Below are 24,250 nucleotides of genomic sequence, written 5' to 3' on the forward strand. Positions count from 1 at the left end.
ATGACATCCTTCATTTGCGCCCAAGTAGTGATGATGGTTCACCTTTTGCCTCTCGGTGCTCAATGACTTGTTCCCACCAAATGAGGACATAGTCTTGAAACTCAAGGGATGCCATGGCGATCTTCTTCTCTTCTTCATAGTTGTGCAAGCGGAAGATTTTGTTGACCTTCAATGCCCATGAAAGGTACTCTTCGCGATCATTGCTTCCATTGAACTTGGGCATGCTGAACTTTAGCTTTCCGTAGCGTTGCTCTTCATTGTGTTCGGGGCGGGGATGATGGCGTCCTAGACGAGGAGGATCGTCTCTCACAACTTGCTCTTATCGTGGAGAATTTCCAATGTCTTCTTGCTCTTGTTGAACTTGATGTTCTTGGCGAGCTTGTGGAGGAACTTGTCGAGCTTTACGATGCACGCGAGCTTGATATATTCGTTCATGGACTTCATCACAGAGCGCTTCTTGATGCTCACGAGCTTGTTGGCCTCGGTTGGCTATGGCTCGACTTGATTCTCGAAGGGCTTGTTGCGCCTCAAATGCTTGAGCTTCTCGCATTTGTTGTTCTTGACGTTGTGCCTCGGCATCTTGTGCTTCTTGGTGTATACGCGCTCTCTCTTCCTCTTCGTGTTGGCACTGTCGTTGCCGTTCTCGTGCTTGCACAAAGGTAGCTTGGTTTTGACGATGCCGTTGTTCTTGAGAGTTGTTGTCATGTAGAGGGTTGCGGTTGGCGTGACGATCTTGGCGTGCGGCATGACAAAGAGTGTTCGAAGTTGGTGTACTTGAGCCGGAGATGGTGTAGTCGGAGTGTCGACTTGAGTGGCTCCGTCTTGATGAGGACGAAGTGGAAGAAGAGCGGTTGAGCAACAAAGCACGAATCTCGTCCATTCTCGCGTCACTCTCTTGCTTGTGGTCGTCGAGCTTGTGGTCGAAGTAATCTCTTGTGCATTGCGCGGAGAGTCACAAGTCGGTGGCGAGGTTGTCGATGCGTTCACTCATTGTTTGTTGCTCTTGATGCAAAGCACGTTGTGCACCAAAGAGGTGGCTCTTTGTGACGTAGGAGTTCATGCCGTCATCTTGCCCGATGAAGAGTGGGTTGGTAGAAGTACTTGGCCTATCCATCATTCCAAGGGAAATATGTGAGTGGGAGAAAGAGAAGAACGTATACCAAATGTACCTTGACCGATGTTGAAGATGGATCAAAGATCACTCCAATGCGGAACAAGGAAATAGCACAATTGGTACCAATTCTTGTCGATTTCTCACACCTACATAAGTAAAAGCTTATGGTGGAGCTCGGTTAGGATGGTGGCACAAAATTTGATGCAATTGTTAGTGAGCTTCAATAATGTTGGAAAAGATTCGCAAGTTTGCAATGCAACAAGTAGACCAAGCAAAATATGGTACACGGAAACACACACGCAAAGAGATAAGTGGGGTCGTGCAACCAAGGATGAGCCAAAATGTGGAATCCACGAAAATGTTCTTGTTGCACAAAACTAGAGAGACACTAGCATGATTGCACAATAGGCGGATACGAAGACTTGTGCACAACCTACTAAGCAAAAATGCAACGACTTGTATCCCAAGTATGCTCTATGTATGGTATTCCGATGGTATGATCCAAGATGATCTAGTATGACAATCTTAATGTTGTATGATGCTATGGTTGTTGCTTAAAAGCTCTTTGCTTATCTTTCCCTTTTGCTTAAAAGCTTGTTTGGCTCTTTGTGTTTGAGCTCTTTTCTCATGCAATGCTTCACGAACCAAGATAGCACTTGAGTATGCGATGACACTTTGTGACACAAGAGATGATATGCACCAATGATATGTATGTATGCTATGAGAAGTATGATCACTAATGTGCACAAGTCACGTTGCCGGCAATACTCAAAGGCTAGTCTCGATGGGTAAAGCGACGCAAAAGAGTAAGGCTATGATGGCTATCAATGTAATGGCAAGAATGATGTATCACGATACCAAGATGAGTTTACCGCTCTTGCTTTCGGTATGGTGTCAAAATGGTGTAGTGGTTGTTGTCGATGATGCGTCCGTGTCGAAGATGAGCGGCGGTGATGTTGATGCCGAACCGTACCTAAATAGCCGAAACATAATAGGACACGGAACCGCAACTCAAATTCTCAAAGCACAAAGTGGCAAAAGCGTATCAGAGTGCGAAACGAGTAAGCAATGGTGGTTGCGGAAAGTGGTGGTGGTATGGGGCTGTGTATGCGGAAGTGCGGCGGTGGCTGAAATTTTCCCCGGGGAGGGGGGGGAGTTTAGTTTCGTCAGGGTTTTACGGATGTCCGGAGGTTTACGGTCATCCGGTCATCAGACATCCGGAGGCGGTTGGACGTCTGGTGCCTAGGCGAATTTCGGGCACGTGCAGAACAACTAGGGTTCATGGAGGAGAGGTCAAAATCCGTCGAATCCGAGCAATTTTGTGGATGAAAAAGGTGGAGACGAAGGGGAAAAGCTAGATCCACTCAAGACGAAGCAAATCCACGGATCAAATCCCATAAAATTTCATCACACCAACAAATCACAAAAAAATTGGGGCTATTTTTGTGAGGAATTTTCGAATTAGGGACAAAATCAACAAAACAAGGCTAGAAAACACAACGGGGAGGCTTCGAAATCGTGATTAACGTGGCTCTGATACCAAGATGATGTAGGGTGGAGCCCTATATGGCCGATCTTTCACGAAAGGAGCGGATCCCGCGAAAAACACGAGGGGAAACACTAAGGAAAATCACAAAGGGGGACACAAGATAAACACTCAAACCAACAAGTATGATCACACATGTGCTAGATCCATGAACACAAAGGGAGATACATGATCCACGATCAACAAAGGACGATACACGGTAACCAGTTTTTCTCCAAGGGAGGTCTTGATGGGGCCACCCAAAAGGGGGTCTTGAATCCAAGGGGATCTTCTCCAAAGAGGGGCCGCAGTCTCTCTCGTGGAGTAGATCCGTAATGGATGAGCAAAGCTCTATCTCTAATGAGCTACTACTTTGCTAACCCTAGAAAAGAGGAGGAGGAGGTCTATATATAGTCTTAGGGGTCGAAGGGGTACATGGGCTGTGGCCCAACACGCAAACAACACACAGGCGTCGGACATCCGGGAGTTACCGGTCGTTCGGAGGCTCGCGAGGGTCCGGACGTCCGGTGCTCTTCGGACTTCCGTAGATTCGGCTCGGGTGGGCTTCGGTCAGACGTCCGGTCGGGGTCGGACGTCTGAGGCGATCTGTCATCCGGAGGCCTTCAGAAATCCAGTGATTTGGCTCGGGTGTGGGGGCACCAGTCGTCCGAGAGGGTTGGTCGTGTCATCCGGTGCCTGGAGGTCGTTGGACGTCCGAAGTTCGCAGGTCGTTCGGAGCCTGGGAGTTTTGAGCAGTCCTTGTCCATCGAGCTTGGCGTCCTCACCGTCTTGTCTGTTGTGTGTATCGGATCCACGGCTTTCCTCCAAGTACCTGATCACACATAGGGTTTCCGCTTGAGGTAGTAAGCCAAGTCTCATGCATAGAAAGTGGTAGTTCGGAGAGGAGTGAGTTCACCTTATCTTCGATAGCCTTGGCTCATGCTTTTGTCATTGGTCCAAGTGGTGTCGTGGGAGACGTAGGTAGTTCCATGGGGATGACCTTGGGATGCTCCGCATCACCGGAGCAACACGCCGGACACGCCATCAAACTCCAGATCTGGTACCCCCACCACGACTAAAACGCCGAGGGAGGAAACCATACATGCCATCCACGAACCACGAGCCCAGCACATGCTCTGTTTTCCAGATGTCGTCGATGCAGACCACAATCTGCATCTGCTACTAGACTACTTCCCAAGCTTCGAGCCAATGCTAGAGCAAACGCTGTCGCAACGGCGGAGCCCGAGGACACAAGTCCACCACGAGGATGCCGCCGCCACGTTATCCTTACTTGAACAAACTTGTGCACAACCTACTAAGCAAAAATGCAACGACTTCTATCCCAAGTATGCTCTATGTATGGTATTCCGATGGTATGATCCAAGATGATCTAATGACAATCTTAATGTTGTATGATGCTATGGTTGTTGCTTAAAAGCTCTTTGCTTATCTTTCCGTTTTGCTTAAAAGCTTGTTTGGCTCTTTGTGTTTGAGCTCTTTTCTCATGGCAATGCTTCACAAACCAAGATAGCAATTGAGTATGCGATGACACTTTGTGACACAAGAGATGATATGCACCAATGATATGTATGTATGCTATGAGAAGTATGATCACTAATGTGCACAAGTCACGTTGCCGGCAATACTCAAAGGCTAGTCTCGATGGGTAAGCGACGCAAAAGAGTAAGGCTATGATGGCTATCAATGTAATGGCAAGAATGATGTATCACGATACCAAGATGAGTTTACCGCTCTTGCTTTCGGTATGGTGTCAAAATGGTGTAGTGGTTGTTGTCGATGATGCGTCCGTGTCGAAGATGAGCGGCGGTGATGTTGATGCCGAACCGTACCTAAATAGCCGAAACATAATAGGACACGGAACCGCAACTCAAATTCTCAAAGCACAAAGTGGCAAAAGCGTATCAGAGTGCGAAACGAGTAAGCAATGGTGGTTGCGGAAAGTGGTGGTGGTATGGGGCTGTGTATGCGGAAGTGCGGCGGTGGCTGAAATTTTCCCCGGGGAGGGGGGGGAGTTTAGTTTCGTCAGGGTTTTACGGATGTCCGGAGGTTTACGGTCGTCCGGTCGTCGGACATCCGGAGGCGGTTGGACGTCTGGTGCCTAGGCGAATTTCGGGCACGTGCAGAACAACTAGGGTTCGTGGAGGAGAGGTCAAAATCCGTCGAATCCGAGCAATTTTGTGGATGAAAAAGGTGGAGACGAAGGGGAAAAGCTAGATCCACTCAAGACGAAGCAAATCCACGGATCAAATCCCACAAAATTTCATCACACCAACAAATCACAAAAAAATTGGGGCTATTTTTGTGAGGAATTTTCGAATTAGGGACAAAATCAACAAAACAAGGCTAGAAAACACAACGGGGAGGCTTCGAAATCGTGATTAACGTGGCTCTGATACCAAGATGATGTAGGGTGGAGCCCTATATGGCCGATCTTTCACGAAAGGAGCGGATCCCGCGAAAAACACGAGGGGAAACACTAAGGAAAATCACAAAGGGGGACACAAGATAAACACTCAAACCAACAAGTATGATCACACATGTGCTAGATCCATGAACACAAAGGGAGATACATGATCCACGATCAACAAAGGACGATACACGGTAACCAGTTTTTCTCCAAAGGAGGTCTTGATGGGGCCACCCAAAAGGGGGTCTTGAATCCAAGGGGATCTTCTCCAAAGAGGGGCCGCAGTCTCTCTCGTGGAGTAGATCCGTAATGGATGAGCAAAGCTCTATCTCTAATGAGCTACTACTTTGCTAACCCTAGAAAAGAGGAGGAGGAGGTCTATATATAGTCTTAGGGGTCGAAGGGGTACATGGGCTGTGGCCCAACACGCAAACAACACACAGGCGTCGGACATCCGGGAGTTACCGGTCGTTCGGAGGCTCGCGAGGGTCCGGACGTCCGGTGCTCTTCGGACTTCCGTAGATTCGGCTCGGGTGGGCTTCGGTCAGATGTCCGGTCGGGGTCGGACGTCCGAGGCGTCTGTCGTCCGGAGGCCTTCAGAAATCCAGTGATTTGGCTCGGGTATGGGGGCGCCGGTCGTCCAGAGAGGGCTGGTCATCCGGTGCCTGGAGGTCGTCGGACGTCCGGAGTTCGCAGGTCGTTCGGAGCCTGGGAGTTTCGAGCAGTCCTTGTCCATCGAGCTTGGCGTCCTCACCGTCTTGTCTGTTGTGTGTATCGGATCCACGGCTTTCCTCCAAGTACCTGATCACACATAGGGTTTCCGCTTGAGGTAGTAGCCAAGTCTCATGCATAGAAAGTGGTAGTTCGGAGAGGAGTGAGTTCACCTTATCTTCGATAGCCTTGGCTCATGCTTTTGTCATTGGTCCAAGTGGTGTCGTGGGAGACGTAGGTAGTTCCATGGGGATGACCTTGGGATGCTCCGCATCACCGGAGCAACACGCCGGACACGCCATCAAACTCCAGATCTGGTACCCCCACCACGACTAAAACGCCGAGGGAGGAAACCATACATGCCATCCACGAACCACGAGCCCAGCACATGCTCCGTTTTCCAGATGTCGTCGATGCAGACCACAATCTGCATCTGCTACTAGACTACTTCCCAAGCTTCGAGCCAATGCTGGAGCAAACGCCGTCGCAACGGCGGAGCCCGAGGACACAAGTCCACCACGAGGATGCCGTCGCCACGTTATCCTTACTTGAACAGACTGGTTTCCAAATCTATCCCCAACCATAGGACCAATGGCCTCATCAGGGAAGGATCCGAAGAATCTTTATTCAGTGTTGGCATTGTCGCCGCCGAAGCAAAGACGATGAACAACCTAAAAACCTAGACTACAAGGGAGTAAAAACGATCCACACGCATGGATCCGGCGACCCCCCCTCACCACCACGACCGAGATCGCCGGTGGAGGGGAGCAGCCGGAGAACGGCGTTGGAAGATCGACCTCCCCTGACGACGGCTAGGGTTGCAGCGCCAGGGACGAGAGGAAAACAGCGATGCGTTTGTCTCTCTTCAGCTTTCTAACGAATCGCTTATGTGAAATAGTTATTTCACATCTATATGTGAAATAGTAAATCTGTTTGCAAATAGGTATACCGCAATACACCTACGTATAGCTGTACCGTCGTCAGTGGCGGAGGCAAGGGGGGCCAGCCAGGGCCCGGGCCCTCCCCAACATCTTAATTTTCTTGATAATCTGCATATGAACAATGACATCTTTTTACTGTTATATGCAGACGGCCCTTCCTAACGTCCAATTATATGCATTTCTGCCTCCGCCACTGACCGTCGTCGACCATGTTGAGAGATGTGCCATCTGCTAATATGTGATGTTTTGACAGTTCTCTCTGCCTGCCACTATATGGTTACAGTAAATAATCCAAAACTGTGTGCTGTCGCATCATTCTCTGCGGGAATGACCCATGAATGGCTGTACAAGCAAATGAAATATTCTGCTCTCTCTACACGATCAAACGAGAGGATCGGCCGAGCGGCGCCGGTCGGCTAGCGTGCCCCGGCGGTGCGGCGCAGCGCGTGGGTGTGGTTGAGGATGGAGTTGATGCGCTCCAGCTTGAGCTCCTCCCGGAACTGCCGGATGAACTGCTCCGCCCGCGCGTCCACCTCCGCCTTCCCTTGGACGTCCTCCGTTCCCCGCCCGCATCCGTAGGCTCCTCGTCCCTTGGCCTTCTTCGGCACCGTGGCCACCGTGTCGGCGGCGGACTGCCGCCCTGCGCGCGCCAGCGCGTACGCCTCGTCCAAGCTGATGGACTCCCCGTCTTCGACCTCGCCCTGAGTCGCCGTCGCTGACGCGTCGAGTGCTGCCGGTGCCGCGCTCTGCGGCGAGGTGGTTGTTGTGGCCGCCGCTACAGTTTCTTCTTGGGCGTCTGACGCTGGCTCGGGCTCCATCCTGTTCACCTCCTCTGCCACGGCAGGCGCGCTCTGCGGCGAGGTGGTCGTTGCGGCCGCCACTACAGCTTCTTCTCGGGCGACTGATGCCGGCTCGGGCTCCACCGCGCTCACCTCCCGCGCTTCTTGCTCTTGGATCATAGCACTATAGTACTGCGCTTGCATGTGGTGGAGCTGCGACGACGCCGGTGCAGAGCACGCGACGCTGTAGTCGCCCAGTGAGTGGAAGGGGAAGTTGGAGATCGAGCGCAGGCTCTCCAGCACGACGGTCGAGGCCGTGCGAACGAGCTTGCGCCGGGCGGCCGGTTCCGGCCCCCGGGACGACGACATGACCGCGATGGCGCCGACGAGGACGTTGAAGAAGATGAACGACGCCGTGCCTGGGCTCAGCCACGGCGACATCGGCCACCACCCAAACTCCGGCGCCATCGAATCAAATGGCGATCAAACTCCGACCCTCCTCCCGATCTTCTTGCTTGCTTGCTCTGGGTGAGGACTCGCTCTGTGTCGACTGTCGGAGCGATGAATAATGCAGTGCTTTTGCTCAGCTCAGGTGAGCTGTGCGTATATATAGGCTCTGGATCCTGGACCGTGACAGCTCCTCTCGCGGCCGGCCTGCCAGCTGCCAATAAACAAGGCAAAGGATGGGGGCCAAAGGTGGGAACACCGAACACCCAGGATGGAATAGCTGCATTCCTGCGCCGCGTACGGCACATCGCTGTTGCTCTCTGCTTTGCTCCTCGCGGCATGTGGTGTGTGGCATGCGGCAACTTGGGCCGGCCAGGTGGCCAGGTGGGCGGCCAGCGAGAAGGTTCGCCGCACCGGCGCTTGAAAATTGCTCGACCATCGTGCTCTGCTCACTCACGTGTCTCCCTCTTCAGGCGTGTTTCAACCTTAATTACTACTCGCCGTCGCCGTCGGCCGCGTACACACGGTGAGCGTCGTCGGCCGGTCCGTGTCTCTCTGACTCTGTTCCCCGTGCCATGACAGGTCCTACTTGGTGTATCTGCCGATCTTATTTTACTGTACTGCCGATTTGCTCGTGGCGACGAGGCAGGAGGTGAAATCGACATCTGCATGGAGAGGAGAGCGGTTTGGACTTTGGAGTCTCGTGGCGCAGGTTGGAGTTGGACTGGCGTGAAGGCACAGCGCTGTGCGCTGTGGGGAGGCTACTGACGAGTGGTCAACGTGTGCAGGAAAGATCTCTTGCGTCTCGATCAGAGACCGAAAAACATCAGCGCGTACTGGTGGATTCCGACCTAACTTCACCTAGCAACGAAGAGCTGTCGCATTTGTGGAGTCCTGATTACGCGTATCCGCGTTAGAAATCTAGTGGCGGCCAGCGTAGCGTGCGCCTTGGCCACGCATGTCATCGCCCACGGGTGCGTGGTCTGGTGACGACGGGCAGGCAAATTAGAGCAACTCTAGCAGGTCATACGTATATGAAGGGCATGTACAAATGATGGGCGTGGCCACAGGTAAGTCGACCAAGTTTTGAATTAGGGTTAGTCGACCGTTTTGGGACGTCGGATCAGATCCAACGGCGTGCGGCCCTTCTTCTTCCTCCATCTCCTCCCAACGTACCACTGGCTGAACCGCCGGCCACCACCACCCGCGGCCGGCAGCGCTCCCGTGCAGCCTCGCCGCCTCGCCCGCCCAGAAACCTCCTCCCACTGCCGTGCTGCTGCTGTCCCCGGCCATCCCTCTAGCCCCGCCGATGACCGGTTTTTTCTCCGATGAACTTGCACCACCACCATGCTGCTTGATGAGTCCCATTTACGTGACAATTTTGGTGGTTATTATGTGCCTATATTATAGGCTTTGTGAAATTTTGCTGCTTTCGCGCACTTCTTTTTGTCATTTCCTCCCGGAAACACTTTTGGAGCAAATAAACGCATATAGAAGGGTTCCTAGAAAATTATGATGGAATCACGTTATTTAATGAGATAATCTTCTACGATAAAATAATAAAGTAAAGGGACTAAAGAAGAGGCGCTTACAGCACCTCCAGAGCCAAAGACGGCCAACCATACGAGCGCGACCGCTTATATGGGCGGTATGAGGTGCCAGGAGGACCGCCTCGTCGACTATTCTCACCTCGTGGAATCGGATCGTGGATCAGATGGACACAGACACCAGAAACGCGTCCCGAATGAGAAACCCTAGCCTCCGAAGTGATCCGGAGGGGGAAATCGGCAAGGAGGAGATCACCATCTTCACCACCACCATTGTCATCATCATTCACACTCTTTTCACCGTAACATATCAAGAACCCTAGTGGATCAACTTGTGTGTCACATGTGTAATCCGTTCATGTTCACCGTTATCACTCGTATGATGTTTGTTGCCTTCGTGTGTGAGTAGTTCTTGTAGTTCTCAGGGATATGGACAAACCCTAGCGTGTAGTAGATCGTTTGACACTAGGATCTAATATCCTCTTTGCATGTTTATGTTAATAGTCTTCTTGATGTTGGGTAAAGTTGACCATCCAACAGATGCCAATTTTGGACGGAAGGGTATTACTGTTGGCGAACCGGCTGGTTGTGGAAGTAGGTGCGTGACAGGCCCTATATCTCTTCGTCCCGGACCATTGCAACAGCGGTAAAACAGAGACCGCGTATAGGCTGTGTCCACGGGGACTCTTTCCTCTTAATCATCCGTTGGTAACCGGAGTGGAGAAAAATGATCGTGGCATATGACATACGGGGCTGCCGCGTGTATGCACGTATCTGTACCGGCTCAGCCCATAAATAGAAATATGTAAAGTGGCTTAGGAATCCGACGTAGCATTGTATTTAGGCACCGCTATAGGAGCACGCTAGTGGGGAATCTAGACTCCGTGGAAACACCTTAATCCTATTGGTTTCAACACTCTTTTGTGCAACCATTATTATTTACTTCTCTTGCAGTATTTACTTTTATGCTCGCTACACCATTTCCATTATATCACCACCGCTTTGGATAACTCACAACTTGCAGGCACATTATTTAAATCCTTTAAGAAACAAAAGGTTGATTCCTGCTCCATGTGGGATCGATACTCTTACTTCGAAAAGGCTACAAGTAAACTCTGAGCACTTGCAGGACATCAAGCTTTTTCTGCCGCCATTGTCGGGGAGTTGGGCGCTTTTGATCTTCGTCTTAAGTTTGGTTTGAATTACACGTACTAAGTTGTTTACAGACTTAGAGCAATCATGGATGAGTTCGGGCACCATTACCAGATCGAAGCCATGTGCCTGACTGGACCACCTATGCAAGAGATGTTCACAACATTGGGTCTCAACCCCACCGGTGTAGCTTATGAGGCGAATCCAAGTGCCCTTGAATTATTGCACAGTAAGCAATTGATGGGTGAGGACGGTGATGATCCTTACTAACATTTGCAATTTTTTTATGACATATGTGGACATTCAAATTAAATGCTTTTGGCACAGATGATATGAAACTTAAGATATTCTCTCACACTGTGGCTGATGCAGCCAAAACATTGTTAGTGTCTCACCCCGTAGGTACCTTTGATACATGGGATAAATTGACAGCAGCATTCTTATCAGACTAAGAAGTCTTATAAGGCTAGACGTTGGATTTTAAACTTTCGGCAGAGGCATGGGGAAAGTCTGGTAAACACATGTCAAAGGTGTCGAACTCTACTAAATGATTGCCCACATCATAAACTCCTGATTGGCTTGTGTTATATCTCTTTTATGGAGCACTTTGGGATGATTCCAAAGAAGAATTAGATTTAGCTTCTGCGGGTTCTTTTATTACTAGCTTGGGAATTATTAGATGGTAAACTTGCTACATGAAGCTTGGGGGAGTGATGAGGAAGAAGAGGGTAAAGTTGAGATAGTTTTTGATTGCATAAAAGCTTATCTTAATTCACGGAGAGTTAACAAGGTTAGTGATACACTTTATCTTGACCCTGATGTTGTTTTACGATTTGTTAAAAGTTATGCAAAGCATATGGAACTTCCAAAGAAGAAAATGAGAGTGTTACATAGATGAGGATCCCGATGAAGAGGTCGTTGTGGATACCTTGGAGGTAGAATCATCAATAACTCCCATTGAAGATGAATATGAACTAGTGCATGCATTGCCCTTTACAATGAGAAAGGCATAATTGGGACACATGAGTAAGGTGCAGAAAAATGGAGGAAAGTAAAAAGTGTATGTTATATCCAGGTGAAGCCAGAGGAGAAGAAAAGGAAGGGAAAACCAATAGAAACTATGGAGAAAGAGGTAACATCTTTTGTAAAAGGCCGTGTTAAAGTAGCTGACACGGGTAAACCAGTGGTACCTTGCCCATTTGGTAGTACTTCTTATTTTGGGCTTTTCAATATGGGCTCCTCCATTAGTGTAGTACCTTATACTCTTTATGCAAAATTTACATGATGAAATCTATTCTTGTGACTTGCAGCCCACCGATATGGAGGTGAAATTAGCAGATGAACTTTGAGGAAACCCTGTGGCATAGTACCTGATGTCTATGTCATTCTAGGAACCTTTACTTACCCAGTAGAGTTTGTTGTTATGGAAAGTCCTAAATATCATTTTTCCCTATTATATTTGGAAGACCTTTTCTTAGCACTGCAGGTGCAAATATCGATCATAAAAGGGAAGTTGTCTCTGATATGTCCATTTTGCATCATGTTTTCCTACTGTTATTTATGATGTCTTTATGCATAATAATGCTTTTTGGAGTAATTCTAATGCCTTTTCTCTCATATTATGCAAGGTACACACAAAGAGGGAGAATTCCAGCAGTTGGAAATCTGGACCTGGAAAAGCTACGTCACGCCACCTATTCTGCACAGCTCTAAACAAGTTGAAACTTTACGGAGATTTTTTACGGAATATATGAGGAATATTGGAGCCAATAAGTACTAGAGGGGGCCCACCAAGTGGGCACAACCTACCTGGATGCGCCAGGGAGCCCAGGCGCGCCCTGGTGGGTTGTGTTCCACTCGGCCGACCTCCGGTGCCCATCTTCTGGTATATAAGTCATTTTGACCTAGAAAAAATAAGGAGAGGACTTTCGGGGCGGAGCGCCGCCGTCTCGAGGCAAAACTTGGGCAGGAGCACTTTTGCCCTCCGACAGAGCGATTCCGTCGGGGGAACTTCCCTCCTAGAGGGGGAAATCATCGTTATAATCATCACCAACAACTCTCCCATCTTGGGGAGGGCAATCTGCATCAACATCTTCAACAACACCATCTCATCTCAAAGCCTAGTTCATCTGTTGTGTTCAATTTTGTATCGGAACTATAGATTGGTGCTTGTGGGTGACTAGTAGTGTTGATTACATCTTGTAGTTGATTACTATATGGTTTATTTGGTGGAAGATTATATGTTCAAATCCAATATGCTATTTAATACCCCTCTGATCTTGAGCATGGTTATCATTTGTGAGTAGTTACTTTTGTTCTTGATCTCACGGGAGAAATCATGTTGCAAGTAATCATGTGAACTTGATATGTGTTCGATATTTTGATAGTATGTATGTTGCGATTCCCTTAGTGGTTTCATGTTAACGTCGAATACATGACACTTCACCATATTTGGGCCTAAGGGAATGCATTGTGGAGTAGTTATTAGATGATGGGTTGCGAGAGTGACAGAAGCTTGAACCCTCGTTTATGCGCTATTCCGTAAGGGACCGATTGGATCCAAAAGTTTAATGCTATGGCTAGAATTTATGGAGGGCATCATGCGGGAGACATAACTGCTCACAAGGTATTGCAATCTGGATTTTATTGGCCTACTCTCTTCAAGGATGCCCGTAAGTTCGTCTTATCCTATGATGAACGTCAAAGAATAGGTAATATCGATAAGCGTCAAGAAATGCCTATGAATTATTCACTTGCTGTTGAACCATTTGATGTTTGGGGATTTGATTACATGGGACCTTTTCCTTCCTCTAATGGGTATACATATATTTTGGTTGCTGTTGATTATGTTACTAAATGCGTAGAAGCTATTCCAACTAGTAGTGTTGATCACAACACCTCTATTGAAATGCTTAAGGAAGTTCTTTTCCCAAGGTTTGGAGTCCCTAGATATTTAATGACTGATGGTGGTTTACACTTTATTCATGGTGCTTTCTGTAAAATGCTTGCCAAGTATGATGTTAACCATAGAATTGCATCACCTTATCATCCTCAGTCTAGCGGTCAAGTTGAACTGAGCAATAGAGAAATAAAATTCATTTTGCAAAAGACTGTCAATAGGTCCCGGAAGATTTGGTCTAAGAAATTAGATGATGCACTTTGGGCTTATAGAACAACATAGAAAAATCCTATGGGCATGTCTCCTTATAAAATAGTTTATGGAAAAGCTTGTCATTTGCCTCTTCAGTTAGACCATAAAGCATATTGGGAAATTGAAAGTGCGTTAAGTCGACTAGAGGGGGGGTGAATAGGCGATTTTTATGAATTCTTCACTGAGGTATTTTAGGGTGAGGAAATTCCTAAGCGAAGAACTACTTGCAGCGAAATAAGTACTCAGATGCAAACATAACAGAACACAGGCATGGTCATCATGATGAAATGAAAACAAGCACAGAGTATAGAAAGCGTAAGCACATGATAAACAGGATTAAGACAAACAAACTGAGGAAATTGAGAAAGTCTTTAGTCAAAGTCTTCAAACAGATATGAACAAGTACACAACACGGTAATGAGGAAATGGAAGGGTTGAGGAAATAGAACCAGTAGGCTTGGTGAAGACAATGATTTGGTAGACTAGTTCCAACTGCTGTGACAGTTGTACGTATAGTTAGGGTGGCTAGGTATTCAAACCTGAGGACACACGGTCCCGGACACCAAGTCCTGAACATGCAGCTCAAGCCACTTAGTCCTTACCGTATTCCCCTTGAGCTAAGGTCACAAAGACCTCGCCCAATCACTCGTGGTAATTCTTCAGGTGACTTCCAAACCTTCACAGACTCGGTCACTCGGTGATCCACAATTTCCTCTTGGATGCTCTAGACCATGACGCCTAACCGTCTGGAAGATGCACAGTCTTCAAAGGTAACAAGCGTCGGATCCACGCAGGATCAATCTCTTCAGTGATGCTCAATCACTTTGGGTTTGTAGGTGTTTGGGTTTGGGTTTTCCTCACTTGATGATTTTTGCTCAAAGTCCTTGGAGGATGGGATGCTCTCAAATGACAAGTGTCAGTTTCTCTCGGAGGAGCCAATCAGCTAGTGGTTGTAGGGGGCGGCTATTTATAGCCTAGGGAGCAGCCCGGCATGATAAGATATAAATGCCCTTTAATGATATGACCGTTAGGTGGGAAGATATTTTGGGACAGCTGGCGTGTAGCACAGTAATGGTTGAAAATTTGACTATCAAATTCCTCAGGGCTATCATGTTCCTCATTTGTAGGCAATCCGCACTGGCGAATTCCTAACTCCTCAGCTAGAACAAATTCCTCAGAGTCCAGAAGATCTTCATCTCTGTCACTGAAGAAATTTGACTGAACTGCATGAGATTTCCAATGGCTTCACTCGAAGGGATTGGTAGGTGTAGGATTTCGAGTTGAGCATCACTTGGAAACTTTTCGTTAGTATTTCCTCGACCCCCTTTAGCAGTACGGTGTTTCCTATGACTCAAGAAAGAGAAAATGAAACTACGAAAACAAAAGTCTTCATGCTTCATGTTCCTCGAATGAATATCAAGTCTTCATGGTCTCACCAATTTCTTCACTTTCAAAGTCTTCAGAAATCCAAAGTCTCCAGTCGAAGAACTTCATTTTTAGGTGCCGACTTTCTCTGTAAATATCAAACTCATCATAGACTCATAGACTTGTGTACACTCACAAACGCATCAGTCCCTTAACTTATAAGTCTTCAATACACCAAAATCACTAAGGGGCACTAGATGCACTTACAATCTCCCCCTTTTTAGTGATTGATGACAATATAGGTTAAGTTTTCAACGGGGATAAACATATGAAGTGTAAATACTGATATTGAGGAATTTGATTGCAAGATATAGAAGAACTCCCCCTGAAGATGTGCACAGTGAGGAATTTGCTTTTGAAGCAATGCACACTTGAAGAGTAGAATCATGGAGATCTCCCCCTATATCTTGTAATTCATACACACATTTAACATATAATATGAAGAATTTGAAATGCATGATGAAATATGGTGACTGATGTAATTCAGCATGCGTGCATTAACATATATGAAGAATAAGCATGCAGAAGAACACAGCAAAAGTATCAGACCACCATCGGGTTTTAAGTTTACAACTCGATCCAACAAAGTCTTTAAAAGAACGAGAGTTGTAACTTAGAAAAAACACCCTTATAAGTAGACCCGCTTGAAGACTAACTCAAATTTCTCCCCCTTTGTCATCGAATGACCAAAAGGGACAAAAAATGAGGACTAACGCCCCTGAAGAATATCATCACGGAGTCGATGAAGGAGCACCAGCATTGTTGGGGTCGGTTGTTGAGGTAGGGCCTGCCGCAGTGTCGTCCAAGTCTTCATGTTCATCAGTTGCACGTGCTGAAGAATATGAGCTGGCTACTAAGGAAGGAACTTTGGTCTTCTTGAATTTCTTCGCTGGTGGCTGAGACCAGTCAAAGTCCTGCTTGAAACCCATTTCCTTCAGATCATCTTCACCATACAGATGTGACAAAATAGCCCAGGTGCGACCGAAGACTTCATGGAGGTAGTACTAGTTTTTCTTCACTACATTGTGTGTAGCAGTCATGTTGTGAAGAATTGAACCAAACTGACGATTAACCCATTTATAGTTGTGATCGACCTTCTGGTGAAGACTGGGGAGAAGCTCACGATCAGTCATCACCCTTGGAGCTGTGCCTTGAGGATTTTGCTTTGAAGCATTTGCAGCAGATTCATGAGTGGCGGAGTCATCATTGGTGGAGTAGGATGCAACTTTGCGGAACAGACCATCCAAGGGACGAATGCCTTCATCAATGATTGCAGTAGCCTTGCCCTTTTCATCAGATGAGGAAAATGTTCGCTTCAGGACTTTTATTTGGGGCAGGTAACTGAAGTCATTCTAAAAATCAGCCTTGTAGTTGAGTGAAGACCTTGTTCTGAGGAATCTCATAATCCAAGGAGCATAAGGCTTCAACTCAAATGGAGAGAGTGCAACATTTGCAAGAGTCCTCATGAAGAAATCATGATAGTTGATAGGAATACCATGTATGATATTGAATAGCAGATTCTTCATGTTGCCAACAACTTCTTTGTCATTTGAATCGTGGCCTTTAATAGGACTCAATGTCTTTGTTAGAATGCGATAGACAGTTCTAGGCACAAACAACAATTCCTTCATGAGGAATTTGGTCCTCGGGGCTTGACCGGGCTTCAGTGGCTTCATCAACACTTGCATGTAGTGAGCGGTAAGTTCAGGTTCATGGTATATGCAACGAGCGCCTTCAAGGGGAGGACTGACAGGCAGGGCATGAAGTAATTAAGAGGCTTCAAGGGGAGGACTGACAGGCAGGGCATGAAGTAATTAAGAGGCTGTTGCTTTGAAATGAGTGTTCTCTATCATCCACTCCAATACCCAAGAGTTCACATCTTCAGCTTCTCTGATGAAGTGCAGCATGGCATAGAACTGAAGAATTAGCTCTTCATTTCAATCAACAATGTCAGTGCAAAAGTTGAGCAGTCCAGCGACATGAAGAACACTGAGGACTGGCGTGAAGCAAGGCAGTGATTCCATGTCCACGTGAGGAATATGCTCGTGGTCGAAGACTTTGTCTTTGTTGAAAAGCAGCGAAGAATAGAAGTTTTCTTGGTTGGCAGTCCAGAAACGCTTCCTTCTAAGATGAGTAGAGTCATAGGGGTTGTAGTCCATGAAGAATACATGCTCGTGGAAGAAGTCGACAGCCTTGAATTTTTGCTTCTTTGAGAAAGGATCCTTTGGCTTGGGCCGAGGAGTATCAATCAGTTGCATCACAACCTCAGGAACCGCAATCTCAGGATTCGCAGGCTGAGGATTTCAGTTTCTTCTTCAGTGGCAGCCTGGGTCTTCAATTCTTCACCAGCAATTTCGTTAGCACTAGTGGCTGGAATCTCTTCAGGGATAGACAAAATGGGGTGTGGTTCTTCAGAACCCATTTGAATTTCAGTAGTCAGCGGGGACTGAGGAATTTGTTGCAGAGGAGTGAAAGAAGGAGAATTGGGGTGCTGACTTTCCCAAAAGTCATCATTCATCATTGGCGTTGTGCACCCAATGTCCACATCCTCATCTTCATTTATTTCTTCAACGCCGGCCTCTTCAGCGGTAAACTAAGGCATCGGCGATGAGACAACTGGTGTTGAAGGGATTGCATCCACTTCAATTTCTTCATCCAACTGCTCTGAAGAAGAAGCAGAAAGAATATCTTCATCGGATCCGCTTGGGATCATGTATTCTTCATCAAAAGGAACAAGTTACTTTGATGGCATGCTTGAGACTGGAACAGCATCAATCAGATTTTCAAACGAGCTGGTCAATTTCTTCATCTTCTTCGGAGCTGAAGAGTATGATGAAGTTGATGCTTTCCTTTTCTTCATAGCTGCACGCTCCGCAACCTTGGTCTTCTTCGCTTCTGATGCAGAAGGAAGAATTGGACTTGGTGTAGGTGCAGGAGGAGCAGAGGAAATTGGTTCAGTTTCTTCAGGCACAACTGATGCAGTTGCCCTGGCATGATCAGTTTCTTCAGGCACATCGGTTGAAGCTTCAGCTATCCTGACAGTTTCTTCAAGCGCAACACTAGTGGTTGCCCTAGCAATTTCATCAGTGGCTGGAATGCAGTCATCAGCCTTGGTAGTAGCATTTTCTTTAGCAGCCTGATTTTCATCAGCGGTGCTGGCATTTTCTTCAGTAGGCCGAGCAGATGCTTCAGTCTGAGGAATTTCTTGTTGCGTTGGAGCTGCAACATTAGTAGTGAAGTTTTCAGCTAACTTCACAAATCTAACCTTGGCTCCAAGCCAGTCTGTGCGGTAGACGTTGAATTCATCACTGAGTCCTTTGATCTCAGTTTGAATAGACAGAAGTTCATCAGATGTCATATTGACAACATTTTTCTTTAGGTAGCGCTCTTTCTTGTATTGCGCCTTCTTCAGCTGCCTGGCCTTCTCAAACTTCCATTTCTCTTCATCAATGAAGGCAGACAATACACAACTTTGACCAGGAGTGAGGTTCATCTCAGGCAGAGGTGTGTTGCGGTCCTTGTGCCACAGGTCGATGAAGTCGAGGATCAACTTTCCAGCAGTGGCCTTTGTCTTCAGGAAAGTGGGGCTAGTGGAAGAATGCATAGGAGCCGATGAACTTGCAGAGGCTCCTGAGGCAATAGAGATGCATGTTGTCCTTTGGCATGAGGCGAGATGCGCAGGTGCTGAGGACTTTGACGGAGGAGCTGAAGATTTTGCAACTTGAGGAACTAGGGCGGCTTGAGGAAATGCCCGTGAGGGCTTAGAAGAAGTTGGCCGTGAGGGCATTGTAGAGGAGCTTGGCCGTGAGGGCATTGAAGAAGAAGGGGCACTAGGCTTGTGTGCAGGCTTCTTAGGCATGACCTTCTTCGGCTTGCTAGCAGAGGCCTCAGCAGTGGTAGCAGCAGCAACAGAGTCTTCATTGAATTTCCTTGCCGCCTCTTTTGCTACTCTGGCCAACTTAGCTTGACGCTTTGCCCATTCACCAGGATAGTCCTCACCGCGCTTGAGGCTAGTGGGATCAGCTTCTTGGCTAGGTGCCAACGGAGGTCTTGGGCAAGGAGGGTGAAGAGAAATTTTCTTCATATATTTTGGAGTGACATATCTATATTCTCTCCATTCTCGTGCCCATCTCCTCTCTATCCTTTATATGTGCACCTTGCGCTGATTTTTGTCCTCCTTTCCATATGTGGCCTCATCAGGAGTGCAATAATCCTTGTAAATGTCATCAGGGATCTCAAAAGCGGTGTTGACTTCCAGTTTCTTTCCTCCCTTCTGAGGTTTCTTTCCGTCAGCCATTTTCTTCAGCTAGGGATTCTGAACGGTTGAATTCTCTAAAGAGGTATGCAGTTTTTCTTCGAGGAACGCTGCAAATGAGTTAAGTTGATGAGAACCTAGAGATTCAGCAACAGACATGTGTACCTGTGAACAGAGTATAGGTGCGAAGAATTTGGAGAGGCCATATGCGTTCTCAGAAGTTTTTGCAAAAAGAACAAGTTTGAGGAATTTGACTGGATGAGTCTTGAGGAATTTCACTAAGCGTTCTCTGACTTAGGTTCTAGAGTTGTATAGATTTGAAAATCCACACAATTGAGGAATCTTGAAGAGAAATGTTGCTTAGAGAAACAGATCAAGAACAGATGATATGTGAGGTGTTTAATGTGTGAAGATTTGAGGAATAAACACCTTTTGAAGATTTGAAGAAAATATCAGAATCAACAAGGGCACTAAAAGTAACTTTTAATTACCCTTGATGAAGAACACGACAAACTGTGAACAGTAGATTTAGAAGCTCGTCAGTTGGATCTTCCACACCCTAACTTGGCTAAGGAAGACATCTACGGCGGCGGCGGAGTGAAGAAATCCGCAACCGGCGCGAGTACGACGACGAGGAGGTCGAGGCAGTGAAGCTCTTCCTCACCGGCAATGACGGAAGTAGCAACGGCGCTAGGGTTTGAGAGCTCGAGCGAGGGAGTGAGGTCGAGCGGAGTAAAAAGGAAGTGAGGAAGGGAGGGGGTTATTTATAGCCGAAGTGAAAAACTGCTCGCCCAAGGAAATTGGACGAACGTGCCCCTGACCCTTCTCATTCGCGTGACATGTGTCACCCACGTACAGAGATATGACGATCGTGTGTGATCGTGGGCGAATAGAATAACATATCATGAAAGGTGGAACGGTTTGAGCGGCAAAAGCCGAAAATTTAGATAAGATAAGTTTAAAGTTCCATTCGCAAATTCTTCAGCTGACAAGGACACAGTGAAGATTTTGAACGAGTTTCAAATAGAACACACATGAAGAATTTGTGAATAGACTTGGTTGAGTTTAGCATAGAGGGGGAAGGGTCCGATCACATTCACTTAGCAGAACAAGCAACTTGAAGAAATAGCAATAAGTGAATGTTGTAGAGGACATAAACTCATATATATCTATATTGCCAATGAAGAACAACAACGGAAAGAGTGAATGCATTGCAAATATGAAGAAAATGAACAACTGAGGAATTTCAAAAACTCAAATTGAAGACTTTCAACTTTTGGTGGTGGCGTGACCCATCGTATAAGAATGATGATTTTAGACACCGCATACAATTGTCATAGGGTTCTGAGAATCAAATTCTTCGTTAATTTCTTCACACTTAGAAGGTTAGTCTTCATTGATTGAAGAAAAACGTTACTTCGTGTGTTGCACATCTAAGTCATCAATTTTGCATAAGTGTTAGGATGTGTGTCCTTTTCAAAGGACATTTGAAGATTCCAAGATATTTAGCTCACACCTCAACTTGCTAAAAATCTTCTCATCCAAGGGCTTTGTGAAGATATCGGCTAGCTGTTCTTCAGTCTTCGCATGCTCAATAGCGATGTCGCCCTTCAACACATGATCACGAAGAAAATGATGACGAATTTGAATGTGCTTTGTCTTCGAGTGCTGAACTGGGTTATGAGCAATCCTGATGGCACTCTCATTGTCACAGTAGAGAGGCACATTCTTCAGGTTGATGCCGTAGTCCTTGAGGGTTTGCTTCATCCACAGCAATTGAGCACAGCAAGAACCATCAGCAATGTACTCAGCTTCAGCAGTAGACAGTGATACGCAGTTCTATTTCTTCGAGGACCAACAGACCAAAGGATCGTCCGAGGAAATGGCATGTGCCTGATGTTGACTTGCGGTCCACACGATCACCAACATAGTCAGAATCTGAATATCCAGTGAGATCAAAAGCCGAGCCCTTGGGATACCATAATCCAAGTGTTGGTGTGTGAGCTAGACATCGAAGAATATGCTTCACAACCTTATGGTGTGATTCCTTCGGTGTAGCTTGAAATCGGGCACACATGCAAACACTAAGCATAATATCTGGCCTAGATGCACATAAATACAATAAAGAACCAATCATGGAGCGGTATACCTTTTGATCGAAGTCAATACCATTTTCATCAGTGCATAGATGGCCATTTGTGGGCATCGGGATTTTGACTCCTTTGCAATCTTGCATGCCGAATTTCCTCAGTACATCCTGAGGTATTTCTCCTGAGATATGAATATGCCATTGCGCTGTTGACGAATCTGAAGACCTAAGAAGAATTTCAATTCTCCCATCATAGATATTTGATATTCTTTACTCATCATATAGGTGAATTCATCACTGTAATGTTGGTCAGTACAGCCGAAAATGATATCATCAACATATATTTGGCACACAAACAATTCACCATCATAAGATTTAGTGAAAAGAGTTGGGTCAAATGAACCGGGTTTGAAGCCTTTCTTCATGAGAAATTCCTTCAAAGTATCATACCACGCCCGAGGGGCCTACTTGAGGCCATAGAGGGCCTTATTGAGTCTGAAGACTTTATCAGGATGCTTTGGATCTTCAAAACCTGGGGGTTGAGCAACATATACTTCTTCCTTAAGCTTACCATCGAGGAATGCACTTTTCACATCCATTTGATGTAAGATGATATCATGATGGTTAGCATAAGCAAGTAATATGCGAATAGCCTCAAGTCTAGCAACAGGTGCAAAAGTTTCATCGAAATGAATTCCTTCAACCTATGTGTAGCCTTGAGCTACAAGTCGTGCCTTATTCCTCACCACAATGCCATTTTCATCTTGCTTGTTGCGGTAGATCTACTTTGTGCTAATGATATTGTGCTTGCGAGGATCTGGACGTTTGACCAGTTCTGAGACGTTGTTCAACTCAAATTGATGTAATTCCTCTTGCATAGCTTGAATCCACTCAGGCTCCAGAAATGCTTCATCTATCTTAGTGGGCTCTGTGATAGAGACGAAAGCAAAGTGCCCACAAAAGTTAGATCAATGTGAAGCTCTTGAGCATGTGAGAGGACCTGGAATGTTGATGTCGCTGATGATTTTCTCAATCTGCACTTCATTTGCAACGCGAGGATGAGCTGGTTGGCGTTGAGGAATTTGATCAGCATTTTCTTCAGTACCATTTTCCTCAAATGCATCAACATGACGTTCTTCATGTTCCGGAATGACTTCTTCAGCAGATTCCTCAGTAGGAATGACATCCTTAGTAGCCTTGAACTTGATGGATTCCTCAGGAGGTATTTCATGTGTCACAGGAGGTAGGTGCTCTCTTTGCGAGCCATTAGTTCCATCGAACCGCACATCTACAGTTTCAACAACCTTGTGGTGATAAGTGTTGAAGACTCTATAGGTGTGCAAGTCCTTACCATAACCAAGCATAAAACCTTCATGTGCTTTCGGTGCAAATTTAGAACTGTGATGAGGATCTCTAATCCAACATTTAGCACCGAAGACTTTGAAATAACTCACATCGGGTTTCTTGTCAGTGAGGAGTTCATATGAGGTCTTCTTGAAGACTTTGTGAAGATATACCCCATTGATGATGTGGCACGCAATGTCAATTGCCTTAGGACAGAAGCGAGTAGGCGTCTTGTACTCATCGAGCATAGTGTGAGCCATCTCAACAAGAGTCCTGTTCTTGCGCTCCATGATGCCATTCTGTTGAGGAGTATATGGAGCAGATAACTCATGAGCGATACCAAGTTCATCAAGATAGTCATCAAGACCAGTGTTCTTGAACCCAGTTCCATTGTCACTTCTGATGTGCTTGATCTTCACACCAAAGTTGGTTGGAACCCTCGAGGAAAATCGTTTCAAGACTTTCTGCACTTCAGTTTTGTAAGTGATGATATGCACCCATGTATATCGAGAATAACCATCAACAATGACAAAGCCATATAAAGATGCAGCATTAATAAATGTGGCATAGTGAGTAGGGCCAAAGAGATCCATGTGAAGCAATTCAAATGGACGAGTGGTAGTCATGATGGTCTTTGAGGGATGCTTGGCCTTGGTCATCTTTCCGGCTTCACAAGCTCCACAGAAATGGTCCTTGAGGAATTTGACACCCTCGATGCCAATGGCATGCTTCTTCTTCGCGAGCGTGTGCAAGTTCCTCATCCCAGCATGACCAAGTCATCGATGCCATAGCCAGCCTTCTGAAACTTTTGCAAGTATACATGTAGCAGGTTGTGGTCCTGTAGAGAAATCAACAATATACAAATCTTCTCTCCTAAAGCCTTCGAAGACTTTGGAATTTGTCAGCTTCCATGATCACAACACAACGATACTTGCCAAAGACAACAACCATATCAAGATCACAAAGCATTGAGACAGACATGAGGTTGAACCCTAAGGACTCGACAAGCATGACTTTGTCCATGTGTCGATCCTTTGAGATTGCAACCTTACCTAGACCCAATACCTTGCTTTTGCCCTTGTCAGCGTAGGTGATATGCTTCAGATGCGATGGAGATAAGGGAGCGTCCATCAACAGATTATTGTCACCAGTCATGTGATTTGTACATCCACTATTGAGGACCCACTCAGTGGCTTTGGGTTGATCATCCTGCAGATGAATTAGTGCAGCTTACGAACTCATATACTTCATCAATGAAGAATATGATATCAATTTCATCAGATCAATTTCATCAAGCAATAGAACAGATAAAGCAGTATGAGGATGAGAGAAATGAGAATTC

At 46.5% G+C, this 24,250-nt stretch overlaps 1 protein-coding gene across 1 annotated transcript; it reads right to left on the reverse strand.

Moving 5' to 3' along the window:
* Positions 1-6,946: 6,946 nt before the first annotated feature.
* Positions 6,947-8,085, reverse strand: LOC125524663. Its single transcript, XM_048689695.1, has one exon. The coding sequence runs from the start codon at positions 7,964-7,966 to the stop codon at positions 7,136-7,138; it is 831 nt and encodes a 276-aa protein (XP_048545652.1). The 5' UTR covers positions 7,967-8,085; the 3' UTR covers positions 6,947-7,135.
* Between the last annotated feature and the right edge of the window lie 16,165 nt (positions 8,086-24,250).

The sequence above is a fragment of the Triticum urartu genome, chromosome 7 (assembly GCF_003073215.2).
Source record: "Triticum urartu cultivar G1812 chromosome 7, Tu2.1, whole genome shotgun sequence".
NCBI classification, from domain to species: Eukaryota; Viridiplantae; Streptophyta; class Magnoliopsida; order Poales; family Poaceae; genus Triticum; species Triticum urartu.

Bases quoted from the DNA above. Each gene is read 5' to 3' on its own strand.
- LOC125524663 (XM_048689695.1), bottom strand. From the start codon at position 7,966: ATGGCGCCGGAGTTTGGGTGGTGGCCGATGTCGCCGTGGCTGAGCCCA.